The sequence below is a fragment of the Spinacia oleracea genome, chromosome 6, assembly GCF_020520425.1.
Source record: "Spinacia oleracea cultivar Varoflay chromosome 6, BTI_SOV_V1, whole genome shotgun sequence".
NCBI lineage: Eukaryota > Viridiplantae > Streptophyta > Magnoliopsida > Caryophyllales > Amaranthaceae > Spinacia > Spinacia oleracea.
Genome location: NC_079492.1, coordinates 100,558,407 through 100,580,758, shown reverse-complemented (window position 1 = coordinate 100,580,758; position 22,352 = coordinate 100,558,407). Strand labels below are relative to the sequence as shown.

The 22,352-nt window shown below is 35.9% G+C and overlaps 2 protein-coding genes across 2 annotated transcripts; one reads left to right on the top strand and one right to left on the bottom strand.

The window, feature by feature from the left end:
- Positions 1 to 600: 600 nt before the first annotated feature.
- On the top strand, positions 601 to 4,043 carry LOC110785026 (protein FAR1-RELATED SEQUENCE 5-like). Its single transcript, XM_056832538.1, has 7 exons — positions 601 to 607; positions 881 to 900; positions 1,168 to 1,255; positions 1,578 to 2,107; positions 2,200 to 2,513; positions 2,590 to 3,333; positions 3,446 to 4,043. Exons 1-7 carry the CDS (start codon positions 601 to 603, stop codon positions 4,041 to 4,043), a joined length of 2,301 nt encoding a protein of 766 aa, XP_056688516.1.
- Positions 4,044 to 4,689: 646 nt separating this feature from the next.
- On the bottom strand, positions 4,690 to 18,018 carry LOC130463410 (uncharacterized). The gene is made up of 6 exons (XM_056832537.1): positions 17,684 to 18,018; positions 6,514 to 6,660; positions 6,251 to 6,428; positions 6,036 to 6,164; positions 5,417 to 5,620; positions 4,690 to 5,160 (listed from the first exon to the last, which is right to left on the bottom strand). Exons 1-6 carry the CDS (start codon positions 18,016 to 18,018, stop codon positions 5,035 to 5,037), a joined length of 1,119 nt encoding a protein of 372 aa, XP_056688515.1. The 3' UTR covers positions 4,690 to 5,034.
- Positions 18,019 to 22,352: the final 4,334 nt, after the last annotated feature.

The window sequence follows — 22,352 nt, the reverse complement described above, 5'->3', positions numbered from 1 at the left end:
TTAAAATATCTACGTGGCGTTTAATTATTTATCTACGTGACACTCGACTTTTTTAATTCAAAATTAATTTTGAAATCTTATTTTTCATTGGCCGAAACCATTAGATTCCCTATATGACGCTCTAATATTGGATAATGAATTTTATTTATTTTATTTTAGATTAGTGTTTGATTTTGAATGAATTTTATTTTAGATTCTTTTTTTAAATATTATAGTGTTTGATTTTACATGGAGTTGTATATATTAGTAATTAATTAATTAAAATATCTACGTGGCACCTAATTAAATCTACGTGGCAGTTGATTTTTTTAATTCAAAAATAAATTAGAAATCTTATTTTTCATTGGCCGAAGCCAATAGTAATCTTAGGTGGCGCTCTAATATTTCAGCAAATATGCCTCCTTTATATATATATATATATATATATATATATATATAGAGAGAGAGAGAGAGAGAGAGAGAGAGAGAGAGAGAGAGAGAGAGAGAGAGGAAGGCTCCCGTAAGAACACTTCTTACGGTGAGAACACTTCCTTATGGTAAGAACACCTTCTTAACCATTGGATCTTATTTAATCTAACTGCTGAGATTTGTTCATTACTAATGGCAAGTTTTATAAATTTCATGAAGTTTTTTTTTCTTTCCTTCTTTTTTTTGTTTTCCGATTTTTTTTCTCTCTCTAAATTTTTTTTGGTTCTTTCTCTCTCCTCTTCTCGCGCAGCGATCTTCAATCGAAGACGAAGGAAACAAATCGGATTTCGAATTCGGACTCTTCATCAAATTTATTAAATCTTCTGCGTTTTACCTTGAATTTCGGATTTCGATTTCAAATTTTGTTGATTATTCTCAATTTATCGATTTTGTTCATCAATTTTTTTCCCAGAATATCAGCAATTGTCGAAGGTATTTGAAGTCTCATTGAATTTCTTTATTTGTTGTTTGTATTTATTTGAATTCGACTTTTGATTTTGTTCCGATTATGAACTTTTTCCTAATTCTCAATTGAACGATTATGAACTTTCATATTTTGATTAGAACTTTGTCCTCTTTTGATTTTCATTCGATTTCTAGCTTTTTATTTTTTTTAAATTGTTTTTGTTTGATTTTGTGTTTGTTTTTTGTTGTTGTTTTGTATTTAATCTCTGATTATTCTTAATTTTAATATTTCAGGTTAATTGTGCTCTGTTTTTATTTTTTATGGCTTCTGCTGAAGTTGATATGTTATCTCATGTTTCTAGTTCATCAGTTACTCAATCAGGTATGATTTAATTCTCGCCTTCATTGTTGATGATGTTCTAAGTTTTTTCAATCATGTTCTAAATATTTCTTTTTATGTTCTTTAGATCTTATTCATTTGTCTGTACTTTTATTCATATTGTAACATTTTTTTTTGTTCTAATTATTTGTTTTTATGTTCCTTACTTGTTTTTTGCATTTTTTAAACTTTTAATTTCATTTCCTAAAGTTTTTATCTCATGTTCTAAGTTTTTGTTTTTATCTCATGTTCTAAGTTTTTGTTTTTATGTTCTGCATATGTTATGCACTGTTTTGAATTTTTTATTTTATTCTATGTTGTGCAGTTGGAATTATTATTAATGAACCATCAAGTTCTTCTATTGGTACTCCTAGAGTGTTTACTTCATTGAGTCCTGGTGGTACTAGAGAATGGATTCCCTCTTGTTCCGAGGAGTTAAAACCTATTGTCGGAATGAATTTTAAAGATCCCGAGGAAGGTTTATCCTTTTATAAAGCTTATGCTACTGCTTCAGGTTTCACTTCTAGAAAAATTACTACTACAAGAAGGAAGAAGACTGGTGTAATGGCGTTCCAGTATGTTGTATGTAATAAAGAAGGTTTTAAGGCGTCTCGTAAGCCTGTTGTGGAAGCTGTTGAAGATAAATCAGACAAGGCTCGTTCTACACGAAGGCGAATGCTTACTCGTGTTGGTTGTGCTCAAATGTGTATGAAAAACATTAATGGATCATATGTTGTGACATACTTCAAAGAAGAACATAATCATCCTCTATACACTCCTGGTTGTGCCAAATTTCATAAGCATGGGAGGAAAATGAGTATTTTGCATAAGAAGATTATTATTGATAATTCAAAGGTGTTTTTTATTCTTGTGTTCTAATGTTACCTTCCTATGTTCTATAATATTTTGTGTATGTTCTAAATATTGTGTTCTGTTTCCTTACACAGGTTAACATTGGTCCAGTGAAGTCTTTTAGAATAATGAAGGAGTTAACTGGATCATATGACAATGTTGGTGCATCTAAGCAAGATTTCAAAAAATTTCAGAGAGATTTGAAGGCATTAATTGAAGGATCTGATGCACAAATGTTTATCAATAATTTTCAGAATAAAAAGTTATTATGGAGTGCGTTTTTTTATGATTATGAGTTAGATGAAGAAGATCAACTCTGTAGAGCTTTTTGGGCAGATCCTATTTGTAGAAAGAATTATGCTCTTTTTGGAGATATGGTTTCATTTGATACTACCTTTTCAACAAATAGGTAATGTTATATTCTTTATGCCTTATGATCTAAATGTTTTGTTCTTAAGTTCTAAACTGCTCTGTTTTTTTCCTAGGTACAATATGATATTTGGGCCGTTTACTGGAGTTGATCACCATAAAAAGTGTATTACCTTTGCTGCTGCTCTTATATCTAATGAGGATATAGTGTCTTTTGAGTGGGTTTTTAAAACATTTGTGAAGGCAATGGGAGGTAATGAGCCTCTCTGTTTGATTACTGATGAAGATCCTGCAATGAAAGTTGCCTTTCCCAAAGTCTTTCGTTCTACAGAGCATCGGTTTTGCATGTGGCATATTATGAAAAAGATGCCTGATAAAGTGTGTCGTGATCTTCCACCAGATTCTGACTTTCTACAAAAGATTTGCAAAGCTGTTTGGAGTGAAGAGATTGAACCGTCTGAGTTTGAAGAGAGGTGGGCTAAGGTTATTAGTGAATTTAAGTTGGAAAACCATGACTGGTTGTTGCAAATTTATGAGAAGCGTGAAATGTGGATTCCGGCTTATTTTAGGGATTTATTTTTGTGTGGTATTATGCGAACCACATCAAGGTCAGAGAGTGAGAATAACTTTTATACTAAGTTTACTAATCCACATCTTACCCTTGTTGAGTTTTACATGAGATTCGAAAGTGCTTTGGATGCTCAACGCCATACTCAAGGTGAAAATGATAATTCTTCTAAACATAAACATCCTGAATGCAAAACACGTTCTGCCATAGAGAAATTTGCTTCTGAAGTTTACACGACAACTGTTTTTTATGAGTTTCAAGACGAGGTTGAATCAACTCTTTTCTCTTGCATGTGGGCTTGATAGTTTTAAGAAAGAATTTGGATTGGATGTTTATACTATTGGTGAAGGTTGTCGTGTCCGTAAGTTTGATGTTCTTTTTAATGTTGAAACATTTGATACTAGTTGTTTATGCAAGTCATTTGAAAGGCAAGGGATTCCTTCTAGGCATATGGTTTGGGTTTGGAAGGCAAAACATATTCAAAAAATTCCCGATGCTTATGTGCTTAACCGGTGGAGTATAATGGCATGTAAGAAGCCGATTTTTGATTTAGAAGGGAATGAGTTGGAGCAATGTGTTCAAGATGTAGATAGGAAGAGATTGTTGAATGATTTGTGGAGTGAAATTCATTCTTGTGTGAGTTTGGCTCAAGGGAATGAATTGACACTAAGTGCTCTTGTGGATAATCTACGATCATTGAGGTTAGATTTGGAATCTCAAAGTAGTATTGTTGATGGATTGAGTGGTAGTGTTTCTAGCAAAGCTCAAGATATTGAATTGCTTATTGGAGCTAGTGTTCCTAGTGAAATTTTGATCAAACCGCCTAAAGTATCAAAGAACAAAGGAACCGGGGTTCATGTTCAAGGTAGTGGAAGTGATAAACGGTTGAAGAGTGATAAAGAAAAAGCTATTGAACAAAGTCAAAAGAAGAAGAGGTTGTGTAAAGGTTGTAAGAAGTTGGGTTACCATGATATTCGTAATTGTCCCGAAAAACAAAAGTAAAAATGTAAGTACTGTTGTTTGTTTAAGTTTTTTTTTTTTTTTTTTATGTTCAAAAATATGTTGCCTAATGTTCTAATGTTTTGTTTTTATGTTCTAGTTTTGTTTTGTTTTTTTATTATATATTATACTACTGTGTTTAAAATATTTAAAGATGTGTTTGATTTTTCAGGGGTATCTGTGTTCTAGTTGTTTAATATTTAATGTTCTAGAAAAGAGGCATTGTGTTCTATATTCAGGTACTGTATGTTCTATATATTTTCCTGTTTTTTTTTCTTATTTTAAATATTAAAGTTTTTGATTTGTTTTCTTTTTTGTAGGTAAAATATTCACTGACTTCTTTGGAGGCTAGATACTCTTTTTTTGTTTTTATTTATTTATTCCATAGTATAATTTATTTGTTTTACGAACACAAATGTTATTTTTAAGTTTACATTTATTACTTTGTAATTTTTTTGTTCTTTTTTTCTGAAATATTTATTTTACATATGAATTACTGGTCTCTATAATATTGTTTGTTTAAAGTTTGCCTTCTGTAGTTGGATTTAATTTTGTATAATTTTTATTCCTTAGAACATGTTCATATCATCTTAGAACATATCCTTTTGTTTTAGAACATGTGTTGTTAACTTTAGATATTTCAACATTGTTTTACATAGGACGAGTACGGGTTCAAAATATTGTTTTGTGTATCAGAATTTCTATTATAACATATCTTGCTACTATTAGAAGTTGCCAATATATGTTTGAAACATATTAAATTAATAGTAAATAAACACGCAATGAACTTATGATAAATCTAATTTTAGAAATCAAAACATGCATATATTATCCGAAACAACATGTGAAAATCAACACACACAATCTTTTTCAAATATTATCTAGACTACATAACCTTGGTTCAAATTAAAAAAGGAACACACAGAAATTGTAATTCAAACTACCTTCAAATCAAAGTATTATATAATAAAGTTCTAGTCTAATCATATTTAATCTAATCTATTCTCATCTCTTTCTTCCATTTCCTCGACTTCATTGAAATTGCATGATGCTCGTCATTCAGCTTTGATGATAATATTTTCCCACAATATTCTACCCTCAGTTTTTGTAGTATTTCAATCTGCAAATAACCAAAAAAACATTAGAAACAATGTTTGTAACTTGAATGTACAATATTGTGGGAAAAATATGTTTTCCATTCTATTTTTTTTGTTAATTCTGTTGTTTTGTTGTTGTTTGTTCTTTTTTGTTCATCTGTTTTATTTTATGCTATGTTCTAAAACAGAGTGTCTTGTGTTTGAATGTGTGTCACACATGTTCTAAACTATTTTATCTTGTTCTTAAATGAATTCATATTGGAAAAAAAGAATACTTACATTGTCTTTCTCAAGTCCACATTCCCATTTTTCTGCATCTTCTGCCTCATATGTCTGCATGTGCCTCATCAAAAACACTCCACAATCATTCTTGTTGCTTAAGCTTCTCCATGGCATTTTAATTGTCCGAGTTTTAAATGATTCCACATACTCTGTGCTTTGAATCTTGTCGATATGGCAGAAAATTTTTGCAAACCCCCTCAACTGAGTAAGAAAAAAAACATTAATTGCATTTTTTTTATTATATTTTATAATTAAAATAATAGAATAAGTTAATGTATTACCATTTGTTTTGGTTCATTTGCATATTTCTTGAAGAACGAAATCTTTGCCGGCAATGGTCTATTATTGATGAGATCAAGTTTGCTTTCCAAGAAATTCACGCAAAGTAGGTAGAAGTGTGCTCCATTTACGACAGGCATGAATACATGTTCAGTCAAATAGATGGCAGTTTAGGTGCTATGTTCATATTATCTAACAGTTTAAACTGAAATAAATTTTCAGGTTCTATGTTCATGTTCTAATCATTCTCTAACATGTTTTAACTTTAGATTCTTTATGTTCTAATTTTATTCATTATGGTTTTAAGGTTTCTATCAAGTATAAGTTTACAGCTTACCAGTTGTATATTTTTGAAGCTGTCCACTCCTGCATGATTCATCTCTGTTTCCATCCTTCTAAACAGAAATTCCATTCTCTCTTCTTGTGTATCCTTTGCATTGAAATACGTCTTTGTGCATAGTGTAAGCTGAAAAATTAAACTCAGTGTTAGATATTTCATTAGTGATAAGTTATTCATATAACTTTATTTAAATATAAATGTAATACACTTACGTAAATTTGTGTGGAGAAAAAGAATCTGTTTGTTTTCCCTACACCCCTCCTTTTGTTTTCCATGTTTAGGATATATGAATAAGCATCAATAATGTTGTTCACGAGATGTTCCTTAGCTGCCAGAGTATGTATATCTTCTCTAGTGATTGTGGTGACGGTGTCATAATACAAGATCTCCCTATAAATGACAGTTATTATTATTTGTTAGATTAAAAATATTAAATGTTTAACTTACATTAATAGACATGTACTTTAAAACTTACGTTATATCTCCTTCAACAAATGCATACTCTGCCACCCTCCTATACCCTTCTTCAACATTCTTGAATTTGCTTTCATTTTCAATCATGAAAGGAGACCTTAAGTTCAATGGAAGTCTATCCACATTCCTTTTTTCCCTTCCTTTTTCCCTGTTTAACACAATAATATTTATTTACTATTAGAAAACAGTTTTATCAAACAAAGTAAACTATGTTTTTTCTTTCTAAGGCACATGTTCCAAATAATGCGCTTCATGTTCTACAATAACATGTTAATTGTGATTTTCAACTGGAAAGAATAGAAGTCTTTTTTTTTTATAAATCTATTTTTTAAAAAATACATAATTTTCGTAAAAATTCCATCTAAAATACATAAATACAATTACTAATAAACAAAGGATATTATGTTCAAATTTCTAAGGCATATGTTCTAAATATTCTTTATCATGTTCCAAAATAATATTTTAAAACTTATGTTCTAAATATTTTTTATAAATATATTGTTTTTAAAGTACATAATTTTTCAAAATATTTCATTCAAAATACATTAACACAATTACTTACCCTTGAATCTATTCCTTGCCCTTCTGTTTTGCATCTCCACTGTTCATAGCTTTCTCGCTTTCCTCAGCTGCTGCATCAGCCATTTTCATCAAATTTTCAGAAGTTGGTTCATCCACTGCATTTTCAGGATGTTCTCCTTTTTTGGTTGGTGAGGGCGATGAAGGAAATAATGCCCTTGGTCCAAGTATGCATTCTATGTTAAGTCTAATGAATGCGGTTCAGTATTAATTAACAAGTTAATAATTCAGTGAGATCAAGTGAGCTGAATGCCTAGCTAGAGGCCGCTTCAGTTCAAGTGGAATTAATGATATTAATCCACAGCTTACTCTTGACTGAACCCGTAGGGTCACACAAATAGTACGTAAACGGATCAAGTATTTAATGGCATTAAATACTCCATCTATGAATATTCGGAACCGACGGATCTTGGTTTCAGTGGGAGCTAAGATCGTCACAGGCAAGAAATGAATACTCCGGAAACGATGATATTGCCGGAAACGGAAATATGGATCGTATCGGAAATATGAATATTATCCAAGTCGTAGATGTTGCCGGAAACGGAAACATGGTACGTATCGGAAAATATTATTGGAAATGGAAATATTACCAGAATCGGAAATATTGCCGGAAACGGAAATATTGTCAGAATCGGAAATATTACCGGAATCGGAAAATAATTCCGGAAACGGAAATATTAAATATTTGTTCGAAACGGAAATTAATTCCGGAATCGGAAATATTAAATATTGTTCGTATCGGAAATAAATTCCGGAACTGGAAATTTAATCGGAAGCGTATCGTACGAATTAGCATCGGACGAGGCCTGCCGGACGAAGGCCCAGCACGAAGCCGGGCCATCGCCCAGCAAGCACGCGCGCCACAAGCCCAGCCAAGGCAGCGCCCAGGCCTACCGCAAGGCAGGCCCAGCGCGCGCCAAGGCCACGGATGCGTGGGCCGCGCTGCGTGGGCTGCTGCTCGCACGCGCATGGGCAGCCCTTGTGGCTGCCGTGTGTGTGTGAGTTTGTGCTCATGCGTGATTCCTAAATCTACAAGAGTTAGTGTATGATTAAATTCCTATTCCTAATTGGATAAATTAATTAAATAGAATTCATGTAGGATTCTAAATTCAATTAATTCGTATCCTACTAGGATTACGATTCCTTTTCCATAACTCTATAAATAAAGGCCTAGGGGTCATTATTTATACATACAAGTTTTAAGTATTCAAAACTAAGATTTTTAAGCAGAAAAATCAGCCAATATTCTTGCCTACCTAACCGAAAATATTAGTACCTTAAGGGCGATTCTAGTTGGTCAATCTTAAGGCGGATCCGGACGTGCTGTGGACTATCTACGGAGGGACGACACTTGGAGTCCTAAAGACTTGTTCTTGTTCGGTTCGGGCGCAGCTAGGGAAGGCACGCAACAAAGAGTATGCATCTAAACTATGCTAAATGATTATGTGTAAATAATATGTTTCCTGGCTTTATGGTTTTTCCGCATGATCTATGTAATGTCATATGTATCATAACCTAACAGTGGTATCACGAGCCCCTTATTATTTTCATAATCTAAATTGCATGAACATGGTTAAATATTACAAATTTGCAAGAATTAAAAGGGGTGATTAATTTTCGTAATTGTTAATTAATTGCAAATTGCGTTTATTTAATTATACGTACGCAGTTTTTCGGCAGTTTCTTCGTTACTCATCCAAATCGAGTGATTTTTGTGTCAATTCCGCATGTAAAAGGCATTATAAAATTTTGACAAAAATAGTATTTTTCTGCCGAACCCAGAATTCTCAAATTCGAAGCCTAACTATGACTTTTCGAAGGTTTTAGTTTTTCGAATGCAAAATTTCGTAAATTTAAAATGTTAAATTAAATATTTGCGATTCTTGTTGATAAATCTTGAATTTTTGATTGACCTACTGCATATGTTTAACAAGTTTGAATGCCTAGTCTTGTTAATTATGCAATCTAATTTGTAATTATGATTAATTTGTTGAAAATTAGAATAATTTAGAATTAATTTGATTTTCATAATTAATTGTAATTTAATTAGAAACCTATGATTAAAAACCACCATAAAAATTGTAAATTTACGATAAATTTTAAATTTTTATGACCTAGACTTGAATCCATAACAATCGGAAATCAATTGGATAATAAATTTTCGATTTTTCGCCCTAAAATTATGAAATTAATATTATTTATTAATTTGTCATTAATTTTAAATATAAATTTTAAATTTTTATGCGATTCGTTCATAAAACTTGCACGCACGAAGCAATGGACGCTTCGTGTTACCCTTAAGGGGTGTTGCATAATGCGGGCATGCGACGACGAGCAAGGGAGCTCGTCGCCCGTGCGGCACGAATGCAATGAGCAAGGGCGTAGTGCACGAGCACAAGGCAGCAGCCCTGCCTTGTGTCGTGTGCCACGAGCAATGAACGAATGGGCATGGGCGAAGGGCAAGCCAAGGCAGTCGCGTGTGGGCAGCAAGCGAGCTGCGCCACAACGCGCGCTGCCTCGCACAAGAGCGCGCAGCCTCGCGCGCAGCGAGCGCAAGCTCGCGTGCCACGAGCGCTGCGCCCAGCATTACTCGCGCGCACAGCGCGCGATGTCGCGCGCCCAGCGAGCGATGTCGCGCCCCAGCGAGCGATGGCTCGCGCGCACAGCGAGCGATGTCGCGCGCCCAGCGAGCAATGTCGCGCGCCCAGCGAGCGATGGCTCGCGCGCCCAGCGAGCGATGTCGCGCGCCCAGCGAGCGATGTCGCGCGCGCGCACTGCGAGCGATAGCTCGCGTGCGATGAGCGCTGGCGCGCGCAGCGAGCACCAATGCGTGCGGAGGCTTGCGATAGGGAAGCAGCAGCTATGCGACGAGCGCATGGGCTGCGCGCACATGGCCAGCAATGGCTGTGTGCGTACGGCCCATGGGCGTGCAACGCGTAGGGTGTTTGCGTTACGATTAGATCGTTTTGAATGTTTAATTTGAAAATTTCAGTTCACGTAATTTTAATTAATTTTAAAATTAATAATTTGAATTATTTTCTTGGATTTTAATTTTGAATATTATAATTATAATAAATATTATTTATTCTAATTATTTTACTAAAATTAAAATCATGAATTAATTTAAATACGACTGAAATTAAATTAAATTTTTGGATTCAATTATAAATTGATATGAGCTTTAAATGTTAATTAAATTTGTATGTTTCCGGTTGGACTAGAAATACATTTTTATGTTTAAAATTGGTAAAGCATATGAATTTATTGGTTTAAGTGGGAGCGCTTTTTAGTCATAAACTCTTGATTAGGTCTACAAATCCTTAAGGTTAAATCAACTTGATTAGAATTAATAAGGACTGAATAATTGGTAGATTATTGGTGCCCTTGATTAATTGCTGCAAATGTTTACGTGATGCATAATGTGTTTTACTAACCAGCTATGTGGGCCATTCATGATAATGAATGGGTGAATGGTATATATTGTATATGTACTGTTTTGCAGGTTATGAAGTGACTAGTATGGCCCAAATAGGATAGAAAATATGGTCTGCGTACCATTAATTTGAATGTAATTGGTCTAAAGTACCAAAGTTATTTTTCAATTCAAATATGGTCTGCGAACCATCAAATAGTTGTAATTAGTTATAGCTTATCCTATTTGAAGAAAATGGTGCCTCCCACGGAGATTTTCAAGACGGACTTTGAAGTCAAAGCTTCAAGATGAAGTCGGGCCATACTAGATCACAAATATCTTATGCATGTTTTAAGTTATTTATTGCTTTAAATATGTCTTAAAATGCATGAGATCAAAAGCTTGATTATGTTGCATGATTAAGGATTTTAGTTCACTTAAAATCTAACCAACATAGTAAGAGCCTTAAGTTCCAAACTTAAAAATTGAGTTAAAAGGTGCCATGCCAAAATATACACTTGCTTGGATATCCTTTACATCAATCTAGTAATAGTTTTCGCTCAGCGAGGTGTTACTTATTGGTCCTAAAGGGGCAAGGTACACAAATAATTGTGAGTACATGTTAGTTTTGGTGAAACTCAACGATATAAGTAAGGAGTCCTTTTATGTCGTGGCAAATTCGATAGGTTTACCTAATAAGTTCTTAGACGTACCTATCAACCAAGAATAGTTTCTAGACTATTAGCAAAAGGCTTTTGCTTACCTAAGATGTTCTAGGATTAAGTCGACAAACTGTGCTTAGTTCTTCAATGATTTTAGGATCTTGGAATCATTTTATTCACACCTGCCGGAACACATAACTTGAATAAAATGCTTAATAAACATTGAATTATGCATGTATGCTAGAATTTAAGTTTATTAAGAGAAACTGTGAATGGTTATTTATTTGTTTATTCTTTTCAATTGTAGTTTTTAATATGGCAAACAACAATTCATTCAACATTCGATCAATTCTCGAAAAGGAGAAATTGAACGGGAAAAACTTCCTTGACTGGCAAAGGAACTTGCAAATAGTTCTTATGCAGGAAGAAAAGGAGTATGTCCTAGATGAGGCGATGCCCGAAGCTCCAGGCGACGGGGTCACTCAGGCAGCCCTCAATCGTTGGATTGATGCCAACAAGGATGTGAAATGTCTAATGCTCGCCACCATGAGTGCGGATCTGCAGAAAACGTTCATCAACTCAGATGCTTTCACAATCATCAGTGAGTTGAAGAACATGTTCCAAGATCTGGCTCGAGTCGAAAGATTCGAGACTCATAGGCAAATTCTTGAGACCAAGCTTAAGAAAGGCGAGCCCGTAAGTCCACATGTTCTCAAAATGATTGGACTCATTGAGAATATGAGTCGGCTGGATCAGCAATTTTCTTAGGAAATGGCTATAGACACCATCCTCCATTCTCTTCATAGCGGGTATGATCAGTTCAAACTGAACTACAGTATGAATAGTCTGGACAAAACGCTCACTGAGCTTCACGGTATGCTGAAGACCGCTGAAAAGACGCTGAAAAGTGATAAGCAGGATGTGCTTATGGTGCGTGGGGGCAAGTTCAAGAAATCTGGAAAGAAGAGGAATGCTAAGAAAGGTGGCAACAAGGCCAGCCCAACTAAGCAAACTGGCGCCAAATCTGCAAAGAGGAAGGTCAGTCAACCCACTTCTGAATCCGAATGCTTCTACTGCAAGAAGAAGGGGCATTGGAAGAGAGATTGCTTGAAGCTAAAGGAAGATCAGAAGAACGGAACAGTCGTTCCATCTTCAGGTATTTTCGTTATAGACTGTATACTTGCTAATTCAACTTCTTGGGTATTAGATACAGGTTGTGGCTCACACTTATGTTCCAATCCACAGGGACTAAGAAGAAGTAGAAAGTTAAGCAAGGGTGAAGTCGACCTACGAGTGGGAAATGGAGCACGGATTGCTGCATTAGCTGTAGGAACTTACTATTTGTCGTTGCCCTCCGGGCTAGTTTTGAACTGGAAGAATGTTTCCATGTTCCAAGTCTTACTAAAAACATCATTTCAGTTTCTTGCTTAGATGCTAAGGGATTTTCCTTTATAATAAAAGACAATAGTTGTTCGTTTTATTTTAAAGAGATGTTTTATGGATCTGCTAGATTAGTCAATGGACTTTATTTATTAGATCACGACAAACAAGTATATAACATAAATACCAAAAAGGCCAAAAAGGATGATTCAGATCTCACCTATCTGTGGCATTGTCGATTAGGCCATATAAACTTGAAACGCTTAGAAAGACTTCAAAGGGAAGGAATTCTAGAACCATTTGACTTAGAGGATTATGGTAAATGCGAATCATGTTTACTTGGCAAAATGACAAAGCAACCTTTCTCTAAAGTTGGAGAAAGAGCAAATGAACTATTGGGTTTAATCCATACAGATGTATGTGGACCAATGAGTACAAATGCTAGAGGTGGTTTCAGCTACTTTATCACTTTCACTGATGACTTCAGTAGGTATGGTTATGTCTACCTAATGAAGCATAAGTCTGAATCCTTTGACAAATTCAAGGAATTTCAGAGTGAAGTAGAGAATCAATTAGGCAAGAAGATTAAGGCACTGCGGTCTGATAGAGGCGGTGAATATCTGAGCTATGAATTTGATGACCATCTGAAAGAATGTGGAATTCTATCAGAATTGACTCCTCCTGGAACACCACAATGGAACGGTGTGTCAGAACGGAGGAACAGAACCTTGCTAGACATGGTCAGGTCAATGATGGGTCAGGCCGAACTTCCATTAGAATTTTGGGGACATGCACTAAATACAGCTGCACTCACTATAAATAGAGCTCCGTCTAAAGCTGTCGAAAAGACTCCATACGAATTATGGTTTGGAAAGCCTCCAAATATGTCTTTTCTTAAGATTTGGGGATGTGAAGTATACGTCAAACGATTAATTTCAGACAAACTTCATCCAAAATCTGACAAATGTATCCTTGTGGGCTATCCAAAGGAAACAAAGGGGTATTACTTCTACAATACATCTGAGAACAAAGTGTTTGTTGCTCGAGATGGTGTCTTTTTGGAGAAGGATCACATTTCCAAAATGACAAGTGGGAGAAAAGTAGCCCTCGAAGAAATTCGAGTCGAACAACAAACTCTAGAGAATGCTCAAGATGACATTCAAGATGAAACTCAGAGATCTTTAGAAGAATCTGGTGAGAATCATGGTCAATCTAGAAATGTTACCCCGCGTAGATCGCAAAGATATAGATCTCAACCGGAAAGGTACTTGGGTATTTTGACGAACGAGAGCTATGACGTTCTATTACTTGAAAGTGATGAACCTGCGACTTACAAGCAAGCTATGACGAGCCCTAGCTCCAAGCAATGGCAAGAAGCCATGCAATCTGAATTAGACTCCATGTCTGAAAACCAAGTATGGGATTTGGTCGATTTGCCAGATGGCTACCAAGCCATTGGAAGCAAATGGGTTTTCAAACTGAAAAAGGACAAGGATGGGAAACTTGAAGTTTTCAAAGCTAGATTGGTTGCAAAAGGTTACAGGCAAGTCCACGGTGTGGATTACGATGAAACCTTTTCACCAGTTGCAATGCTAAAGTCTATTCGAATAATGTTAGCAATCGCTGCATATTACGATTACGAAATATGGCAGATGGATGTCAAAACTGCTTTCTTAAACGGCGTTTTAACAGAAACTGTGTTTATGACACAGCCTGAAGGTTTTGAGGATCCAAAGAATGCTAAAAAGGTATGCAAGCTAAAGAAGTCAATCTACGGATTGAAGCAGGCATCCAGGAGCTGGAATATACGTTTTGATGAAGCAGTCAGTGACTTTGGTTTCATCAAGAACGCGGACGAATCTTGTGTATACAAGAAGGTCAGTGGGAGCAAAATTGCTTTCCTAGTATTATATGTCGACGACATATTGCTTATCGGAAATGACATTCCTATGTTGAACTCTGTCAAGATTTGGCTTGGGAAATGTTTTTCGATGAAGGATCTAGGAGAAGCACAGTACATATTGGGCATCAAGATTTACAGAGATAGATCTAAAAAGATGATTGGACTTAGTCAAAGCACTTATATCAATAAGGTGCTTGATAGGTTCAAGATGGCGGACTCCAAGCGAGGCTACCTACCCATGTCTCATGGAATGACTCTAAGCAAGACTCAGTGCCCAAAAACACTTGATGAGCGTAGACGAATGAATGGGATTCCATATGCATCATTGATTGGTTCAATAATGTATGCTATGATATGTACACGCCCGGATGTTGCGTACGCACTCAGTGCTACGAGCAGATACCAGTCAGACCCAGGAGAGGCGCATTGGACTGCTGCCAAGAACATTCTGAAGTACCTGAAAAGGCACAAAGATGACTTCCTGGTCTATGGTGGAGATGATGAATTAATTGTTAAAGGCTATACGGACGCAAGTTTCCAAACCGACAAAGATGATTTCAGATCACAGTCTGGGTTTGTCTTCTGCCTCAACGGAGGAGCAGTAAGCTGGAAAAGTGCTAAGCAAAGCACCATTGCGGATTCTACAACTGAAGCGGAGTACATTGCTGCACATGAAGCAGCAAAGGAAGCTATATGGCTAAGGAAGTTCATAGGAGAACTAGGTGTAGTCCCCTCCATTAAAGGACCAATAGCCCTGTATTGTGATAATAACGGAGCTATTGCACAGGCAAAAGAGCCTAGACACCACCAGAGAGTCAAGCATGTACTTCGTAGATTTCACCTTCTACGAGAGTTCGTTGAAAGAAAAGAAGTCGAGATAAGCAAAATTGGAACTGATGACAACATATCAGATCCATTAACTAAACCTCTGCCGCAAGCGAAGCACAACTCGCACACTGCAGCTATGGGAATCAAGCATATTGGAGAATGGCTTTGATGTCTCTGTTTAATGTTTTAAAGTTTTAGAGTTTAAATCTTTGTAAAACATTATTGGTTAATCATTCACAATAAATGAAAGGAATTCATTTTTCCATTTAATTTGTGGTTTATTAAATGATGAGTCCCTTCAATTTGACGATATATTCAAGATAGACTGTCAGGACCAGTCCTGTGACTAAGAAATGTCTATCAAGTGAACTTGAATGTCAAAGGTTGAAAATGGTCCCTAATCGGAGTTTTCTATAAAATTGGACGCATAGAAAACGTTAGACGATTAGAATGCAAGATGACTAGTAGTTCTGTTTCTTGAACTATGTGGACATGGCAATGTCATAATCATTTGCATAGATACTTACTTTGGGAAGACTAGTATCGGACAAGACCTATGAAACTTTACTGTAAGAGATGAAAGTCTGTCATAAGTAAATTTCATTAAATTATTAGACACTAAATCCTCAATACCTGAGTGATTTGAGATTACTTGTTTGAGAACTGGTTGCTTTGACGTTGACCAACCGTCGCACCGTAAAAGGAGGCTATAAAGGCAACGCTCAGGTAATCACCTATCAAACGAAGTCTAATCTCAAGATCGCAAGATTGGGATTGTCCTCCCATAAATCGGGAAGAGATGCTTAAAAGTTGTACAAGGCCACTCGGAGAGCTAGAAACTGTGAAATGCATGGCCGTGCTCGGATGAATCATAGGCTATGATTATCTGTTTATTTGATCAATTGAACTCTGAAACCGAGGAACGCCTCTGGACATAATAAGGATGACAACTCTTACCTTATGTTCAAGAGCAAGCATCGAGCGACAAAGGAATTAGGAAATGCACACTTGTCCCTAAGGACAAGTGGGAGACTGAAGGAAATAATGCCCTTGGTCCAAGTATGCATTCTATGTTAAGTCTAATGAATGCGGTTCAGTATTAATTAACAAGTTAATAATTCAGTGAGATCAAGTGAGCTGAATGCCTAGCTAGAGGCCGCTTCAGTTCAAGTGGAATTAATGATATTAATCCACAGCTTACTCTTGACTGAACCCGTAGGGTCACACAAATAGTACGTAAACGGATCAAGTATTTAATGGCATTAAATACTCCATCTATGAATATTCGGAACCGACGGATCTTGGTTTCAGTGGGAGCTAAGATCGTCACAGGCAAGAAATGAATACTCCGGAAACGATGATATTGCCGGAAACGGAAATATGGATCGTATCGGAAATATGAATATTATCCAAGTCGTAGATGTTGCCGGAAACGGAAACATGGTACGTATCGGAAAATATTATTGGAAATGGAAATATTACCAGAATCGGAAATATTGCCGGAAACGGAAATATTGTCAGAATCGGAAATATTACCGGAATCGGAAAATAATTCCGGAAACGGAAATATTAAATATTTGTTCGAAACGGAAATTAATTCCGGAATCGGAAATATTAAATATTGTTCGTATCGGAAATAAATTCCGGAACTGGAAATTTAATCGGAAGCGTATCGTACGAATTAGCATCGGACGAGGCCTGCCGGACGAAGGCCCAGCACGAAGCCGGGCCATCGCCCAGCAAGCACGCGCGCCACAAGCCCAGCCAAGGCAGCGCCCAGGCCTACCGCAAGGCAGGCCCAGCGCGCGCCAAGGCCACGGATGCGTGGGCCGCGCTGCGTGGGCTGCTGCTCGCACGCGCATGGGCAGCCCTTGTGGCTGCCGTGTGTGTGTGAGTTTGTGCTCATGCGTGATTCCTAAATCTACAAGAGTTAGTGTATGATTAAATTCCTATTCCTAATTGGATAAATTAATTAAATAGAATTCATGTAGGATTCTAAATTCAATTAATTCGTATCCTACTAGGATTACGATTCCTTTTCCATAACTCTATAAATAAAGGCCTAGGGGTCATTATTTATACATACAAGTTTTAAGTATTCAAAAATAAGATTTTTAAGCAGAAAAATCAGCCAATATTCTTGCCTACCTAACCGAAAATATTAGTACCTTAAGGGCGATTCTAGTTGGTCAATCTTAAGGCGGATCCGGACGTGCTGTGGACTATCTACGGAGGGACGACACTTGGAGTCCTAAAGACTTGTTCTTGTTCGGTTCGGGCGCAGCTAGGGAAGGCACGCAACAAAGAGTATGCATCTAAACTATGCTAAATGATTATGTGTAAATAATATGTTTCCTGGCTTTATGGTTTTTCCGCATGATCTATGTAATGTCATATGTATCATAACCTAACAGGCGATAGTAAGTTGAAGCTTGTGTATTTTGCAATTTCAATCCTTGTGGTTTCTGGTGTTTCATTTGATGCAGATTCCTTGGCAGGCTTCCTGATTTCAGAGTTTGAAGGAATTTCAGAGTTGGAAGGAATTTCAGGTTCTGGGCTTGGGGTTCTTAATCTGAACTTTGGAGTTGGTATGTCTAGCCTTGGAGTATTGAAATACTCTGGAAGATCCACTGTTTCATGTATCTGTGCTTCAGTTGGAGTTCTTTGATTCTTGTTTTCATTGGCCTTTTGCTCATGATACATATTCCATGCATTTGCCATTAACTTATCCAACTCCTCCATGAAACCAGGCTCGTCAACCAGATGTTGATCTTGGCTTAGAAGTGATGGGGTTTTGTTTTTTGGCTCTTCTTCATCTTTGTTTTGGCTCAGCTTTTGTTTCTTAGAGGTGTACTTGTTCCAAATGTTTTCAACTAGGCTATGCATTTTGTCTGTTGTATCAGCCTCGTTAAACATTTCATTTGCTTTGTCTAGCATGTTGTACATCTCGTTGACATTCGAAGCAAGCGTCTTTGCCAATGTACCAAAATTTTCCAAAAATTCCTATAATTTTGTAAACAATATATTAATATTTTATTTTATTTCATATTTCTATTCAGGACATATAATTTTAATTTAGTTTTTAAGATAGTCAAACTTAGAACATATGTATAATATATTAGAACACACATAAGAAGGTTTAGAACATTAGACAAGTCAATTATTATGATTATATAACTTAGAACACAAGTATTTATTATTGTAATATTAGTTTAAAAATGTAGAACATAATAGAAACATGAGTATAAAGTATATTTAAAACATAGAACATAAGCATGCATAATTCGAACACATACTGGAATGTTTAGAACATTTACAAACCTAAGTATTATGAATATTTAAAACTTAGAACTTTAGTATTTATAATTGGATTCTTACTTTAAAAACTTAGAACATTATAAAACATGGTCATAAAGAATATTGAAACCTTAGATCATAAGCATACATAATTAGAACACACTAAGGAATGTTTAGAACATTTGACAAACTTAAGTATTATGAAATTTATATCTTAGAATACAAGTATATATGATTGTATTATTACTTTAAAAATTTAAAACATTAAAGAAACATGAGTATAAAGAAATTTTGAAAGTTAGAACATAAGTATTCATCATTAGAACATTTATTAGAACATAACCCTTTATTAACAAGTTGCAAACATTTCTACTATTTTTTGTTTTTTCATCTTTTCTATAGTTTTTTTATGTATGTTCAAATTTATTGTTTTCATGTTCTAATTTTCATTTGAATGAGTTCTTTGCATTATCCATCATGTTCTAAATGAATGTTCTTACCATCATTTCAGATTTTGCATTTGAAGAAGATCCTGCCATATTTGTTGCTTCTGTTTTTTTTGGGATTTCGGCTTCGGGCATTGCATTTTCTTGGACAGTTGGCTCAGCTCCTATGCGATTCAGCACTATACCTTGACCCAAATCCCCTTTCTTTTTCAATGGCAATTCTGTTTGTCATTCTTTCTCTGTTCCACACTATTAAAAGTGGGATTTGTCTTGGTACTTGTTGGCCTCCTCTTTGTAATCGATCGAAGCACAACACCTGTTCATATTATGACAAAATTTATTTTTTATTCAATATATTAAGGAAGTATTAAAAGAACATTAAAAAAAGGAAACAGAAATATTTACCAAGAGGAATGGTAGAGGTCCTGTATAGAAAGAAGTTCCGGCTTTCCATTCACAAACAGATTTCTTCCAATGTCTGTACACAAACGTGCTCCATTCCAGATTAGCAATCGTGTTTGTGTTCATACAGCTGTACATGAATCTGATGTATACTTGTGGGTTGTTGGTTGATCTCATACAGGAGTTCACTGCAGCAATGATGAAGTTCCAAATGAACTCATTGGATACTGGTTCAAGCATCAGGTCCTTTGTTATTCCAATAGGAACACGCACAAGAGGGGGGGGGGTGAATTGTAATTGGAACTTTGGTAAAGTTTCTTGCGGAACTTAAGAAACAATCAAGGAACTGAGAATAGAGAAGACAATAACAATAATTGTGAAAACTTCTTGACACTAATCAAGAAGAGAATTCCTTTTATTATAGTAATGCCTCGATTACAATAATCTCTCCAACACAAGTTCCTCTCAAACTTGTGTTCCTCTCAGTAATCTACTCTGATTACAGCTCTTTCACTCCTCTCTCTCAGACTTAAACTCTAAGTCTCAACAAGATAACTCTATCCTTACTAATACAAAATACAATTCGTGTTTGGATAACTCTAGATATTAATGATGCTTTGGTGTATATATGGCACTTAGGAACTTAGGATTAACTAGGACACAAACTGTTTTTTAGAAAAATCTTTGACAATGCGTTTTTAGGAAAGCAAGAACTCTTAGAAAGTTTGTGTATTTTTTTCAGAAAACTTCTTGGCCTTATATAGAGTTTTGTCCTTAGGGTTTGTTCCCTTCAAAAACTCAACTGCCAACAACTGACACTTTGATTTTCACGTCCCTAGACTTGAGGAACAAGGGGAGACCACTTCCCACACAACTTCCTCAACTGCTGGACGTGTTTAAGACTATGTCAATCACTGTTGTTTTCTAAAAAATGTTTATTTATTTTGTCAAAATATTTAGGAGAAGTTTTAGGAAGATAAAAACTGTTTTTATTTAAGTAACAGAATGTGATGAAAATCTTATTTTTATTAAACATGAAAAGATATTTTATTTAAAGTATTTTCCTTAAAACTGTGTTGCTTGATATTTTGACAAAAACACACGAGTAATCCAAGTTCCTCTAGTTCCTTATATACTACTTAACATATTAATATATTACATATAATCTAAGCAAGATAAACTACCTAGACATATATGTCTTTCCTTTGGTGAGGCATTCAACTCTGAAGCTTCACTTGTTCCAGCTCAGGAACAATAATGAGTTCCTCTTATGTTTAAATAGGAACTCGTTGCCATGAGTCTGTAATAGTTCTTGTGAATATTCGGAACTCTTGATATGTAACTGTGTTGCTCCTCTTGTGACTTCAAACTGGAACAAATACAACTTCCAGCTCTTGAACTCCAGTGACTGTTCCAAGTGTACATCAGGAACTTCACCATCTGATTCAAGTTCCTATCCTAATAGAAACTTGGGCATTTACCTGTTCAAAGTCATTTAGCAACCATAATCAGGAAGTTTGCAATATGTGTGTGTCATCAACCAAAACTTAGGAACAACAATATTCCCCCTTTTTGGTGATGACAACACTTGCAAACTTTTTACAAAGAGAGTAAGCACAAACAGGAACGTATACAGACTATTGTGAAACAGAACACAAAAATTGAAAAACAGAAGAGAAAGAAAAAAAAAAGAAAAAAAATAAACTTACAGAGAGATTCAGAGAGATTGATGCAGGAACTGGGATTGAGTGTACCTTGGAAGTTTGCACCCTTGACTTCCCCCTGTTGACATCAACAAAAAGCATAGCACGAAATATAGCCATTCCAAACACAGTGCCCCACGATCAACGTTTGGCAAGTTAAGCTAGCCTCAAAGTATTAAACCAACTCATACAATAAATTGAAAGTAAGCAGTAATGATCAAAACTAGAAAGCACAGATAGGTGTAACCAAGCAAGTCAAAATAAGATGGAACAAATACCCAAGTTTGAAAATTATACAAACCAAAAGCAAATTAAAAAGATTGTTCCATGGCAAAAGATAAAAGAAACATGGGATAGGGTGATTAGGCTTGGGATGGGGAACCAGAACCAGCAGTTTCTTCTATCACAGTCTCCTCAAAAGATTCCAGATTGTTGATCTTGGTGAGGATTGTGGCACGAGTTGCATTAGCTTGTTCTGAGTAATGGTGAAGAGTGGTTTGGAGAGTCTTGACACTGGTAACCAATGCACCTATGTGGGCCTGCATTGAGCTGATCCTGTGATCTGTTCCCTCCTGCAGTTCCACCAGACGAGCAACTGTTGCCTTCAGCTCCAATATCTGATCATCCTTTGTGTTCCAGGCACCCCCATGATCTTGAACATGTTCCTGTTCAGATGGAACACGACGAGCTTTGGACTTTTTGGAGGATCTGGGTGTCCTTTTCCTTGGCCCAACAGTTTCAGGCAGTTCCTCTTGATTCAGTGGAACAGCATCCTCCTCTATGGGCATCTCCTTGACATCCCCTTCCTCATTTATTTCCATGAAGACAGGCCCTCTTTTCTTGTTCTCCTTCATTGCCACCCTCAAGCTCTTTCTTTTTCCTTGGGATCCTACACTCTTCCTGTTCCCTCGAGATAAAGGGACCTCTATTTGTTCGAGTTCCTCCTCCTCCTCCACTTCTTCTTTAACTACAGTTCCCTCCTGATCTTCCTCGTCTTGTTTCTCTTCCTTTCCAGCCCTAATGACTTTACCCTGAACCACTTTAAGATTTAATAGATGGAGCATTTCAAGTTGAAGGATTTGGGTGGATTTTAAGGGAATCACAAAGTATGGGCTAAGGTCAACTGAAAAGCTTTTGAAGATTTCTGTGAGAAGGGAGGAGTATGGAATTTTGAATTTGGGGATACAGGTGGATAAGTGTTTGATCATGATTGCAGGAAAGTTTATGG

What these genes read in the sequence shown, in the direction of transcription:
- LOC110785026 (XM_056832538.1), top strand. An exon ending in TTCATCAGTTACTCAATCAG is followed by an intron (nt 1,256 to 1,577) that starts GTATGATTTAAT and finishes TATGTTGTGCAG; the next exon opens with TTGGAATTATTATTAATGAA. An exon ending in TCAACTCTTTTCTCTTGCAT is followed by an intron (nt 3,334 to 3,445) that starts GTGGGCTTGATA and finishes ATTTGATACTAG; the next exon opens with TTGTTTATGCAAGTCATTTG.
- LOC130463410 (XM_056832537.1), bottom strand. Translation starts at nt 18,018, where the DNA reads ATGGAGGAGTTGGATAAGTTAATGGCAAATGCATGGAATATGTATCAT. An exon ending in AACTTACTATCGCCTGTTAG is followed by an intron (nt 6,661 to 17,683) that starts GTTATGATACAT and finishes TGTGTTAAACAG; the next exon opens with GGAAAAAGGAAGGGAAAAAA. An exon ending in GTGGACTTGAGAAAGACAAT is followed by an intron (nt 5,161 to 5,416) that starts GTAAGTATTCTT and finishes GGTTATTTGCAG; the next exon opens with ATTGAAATACTACAAAAACT.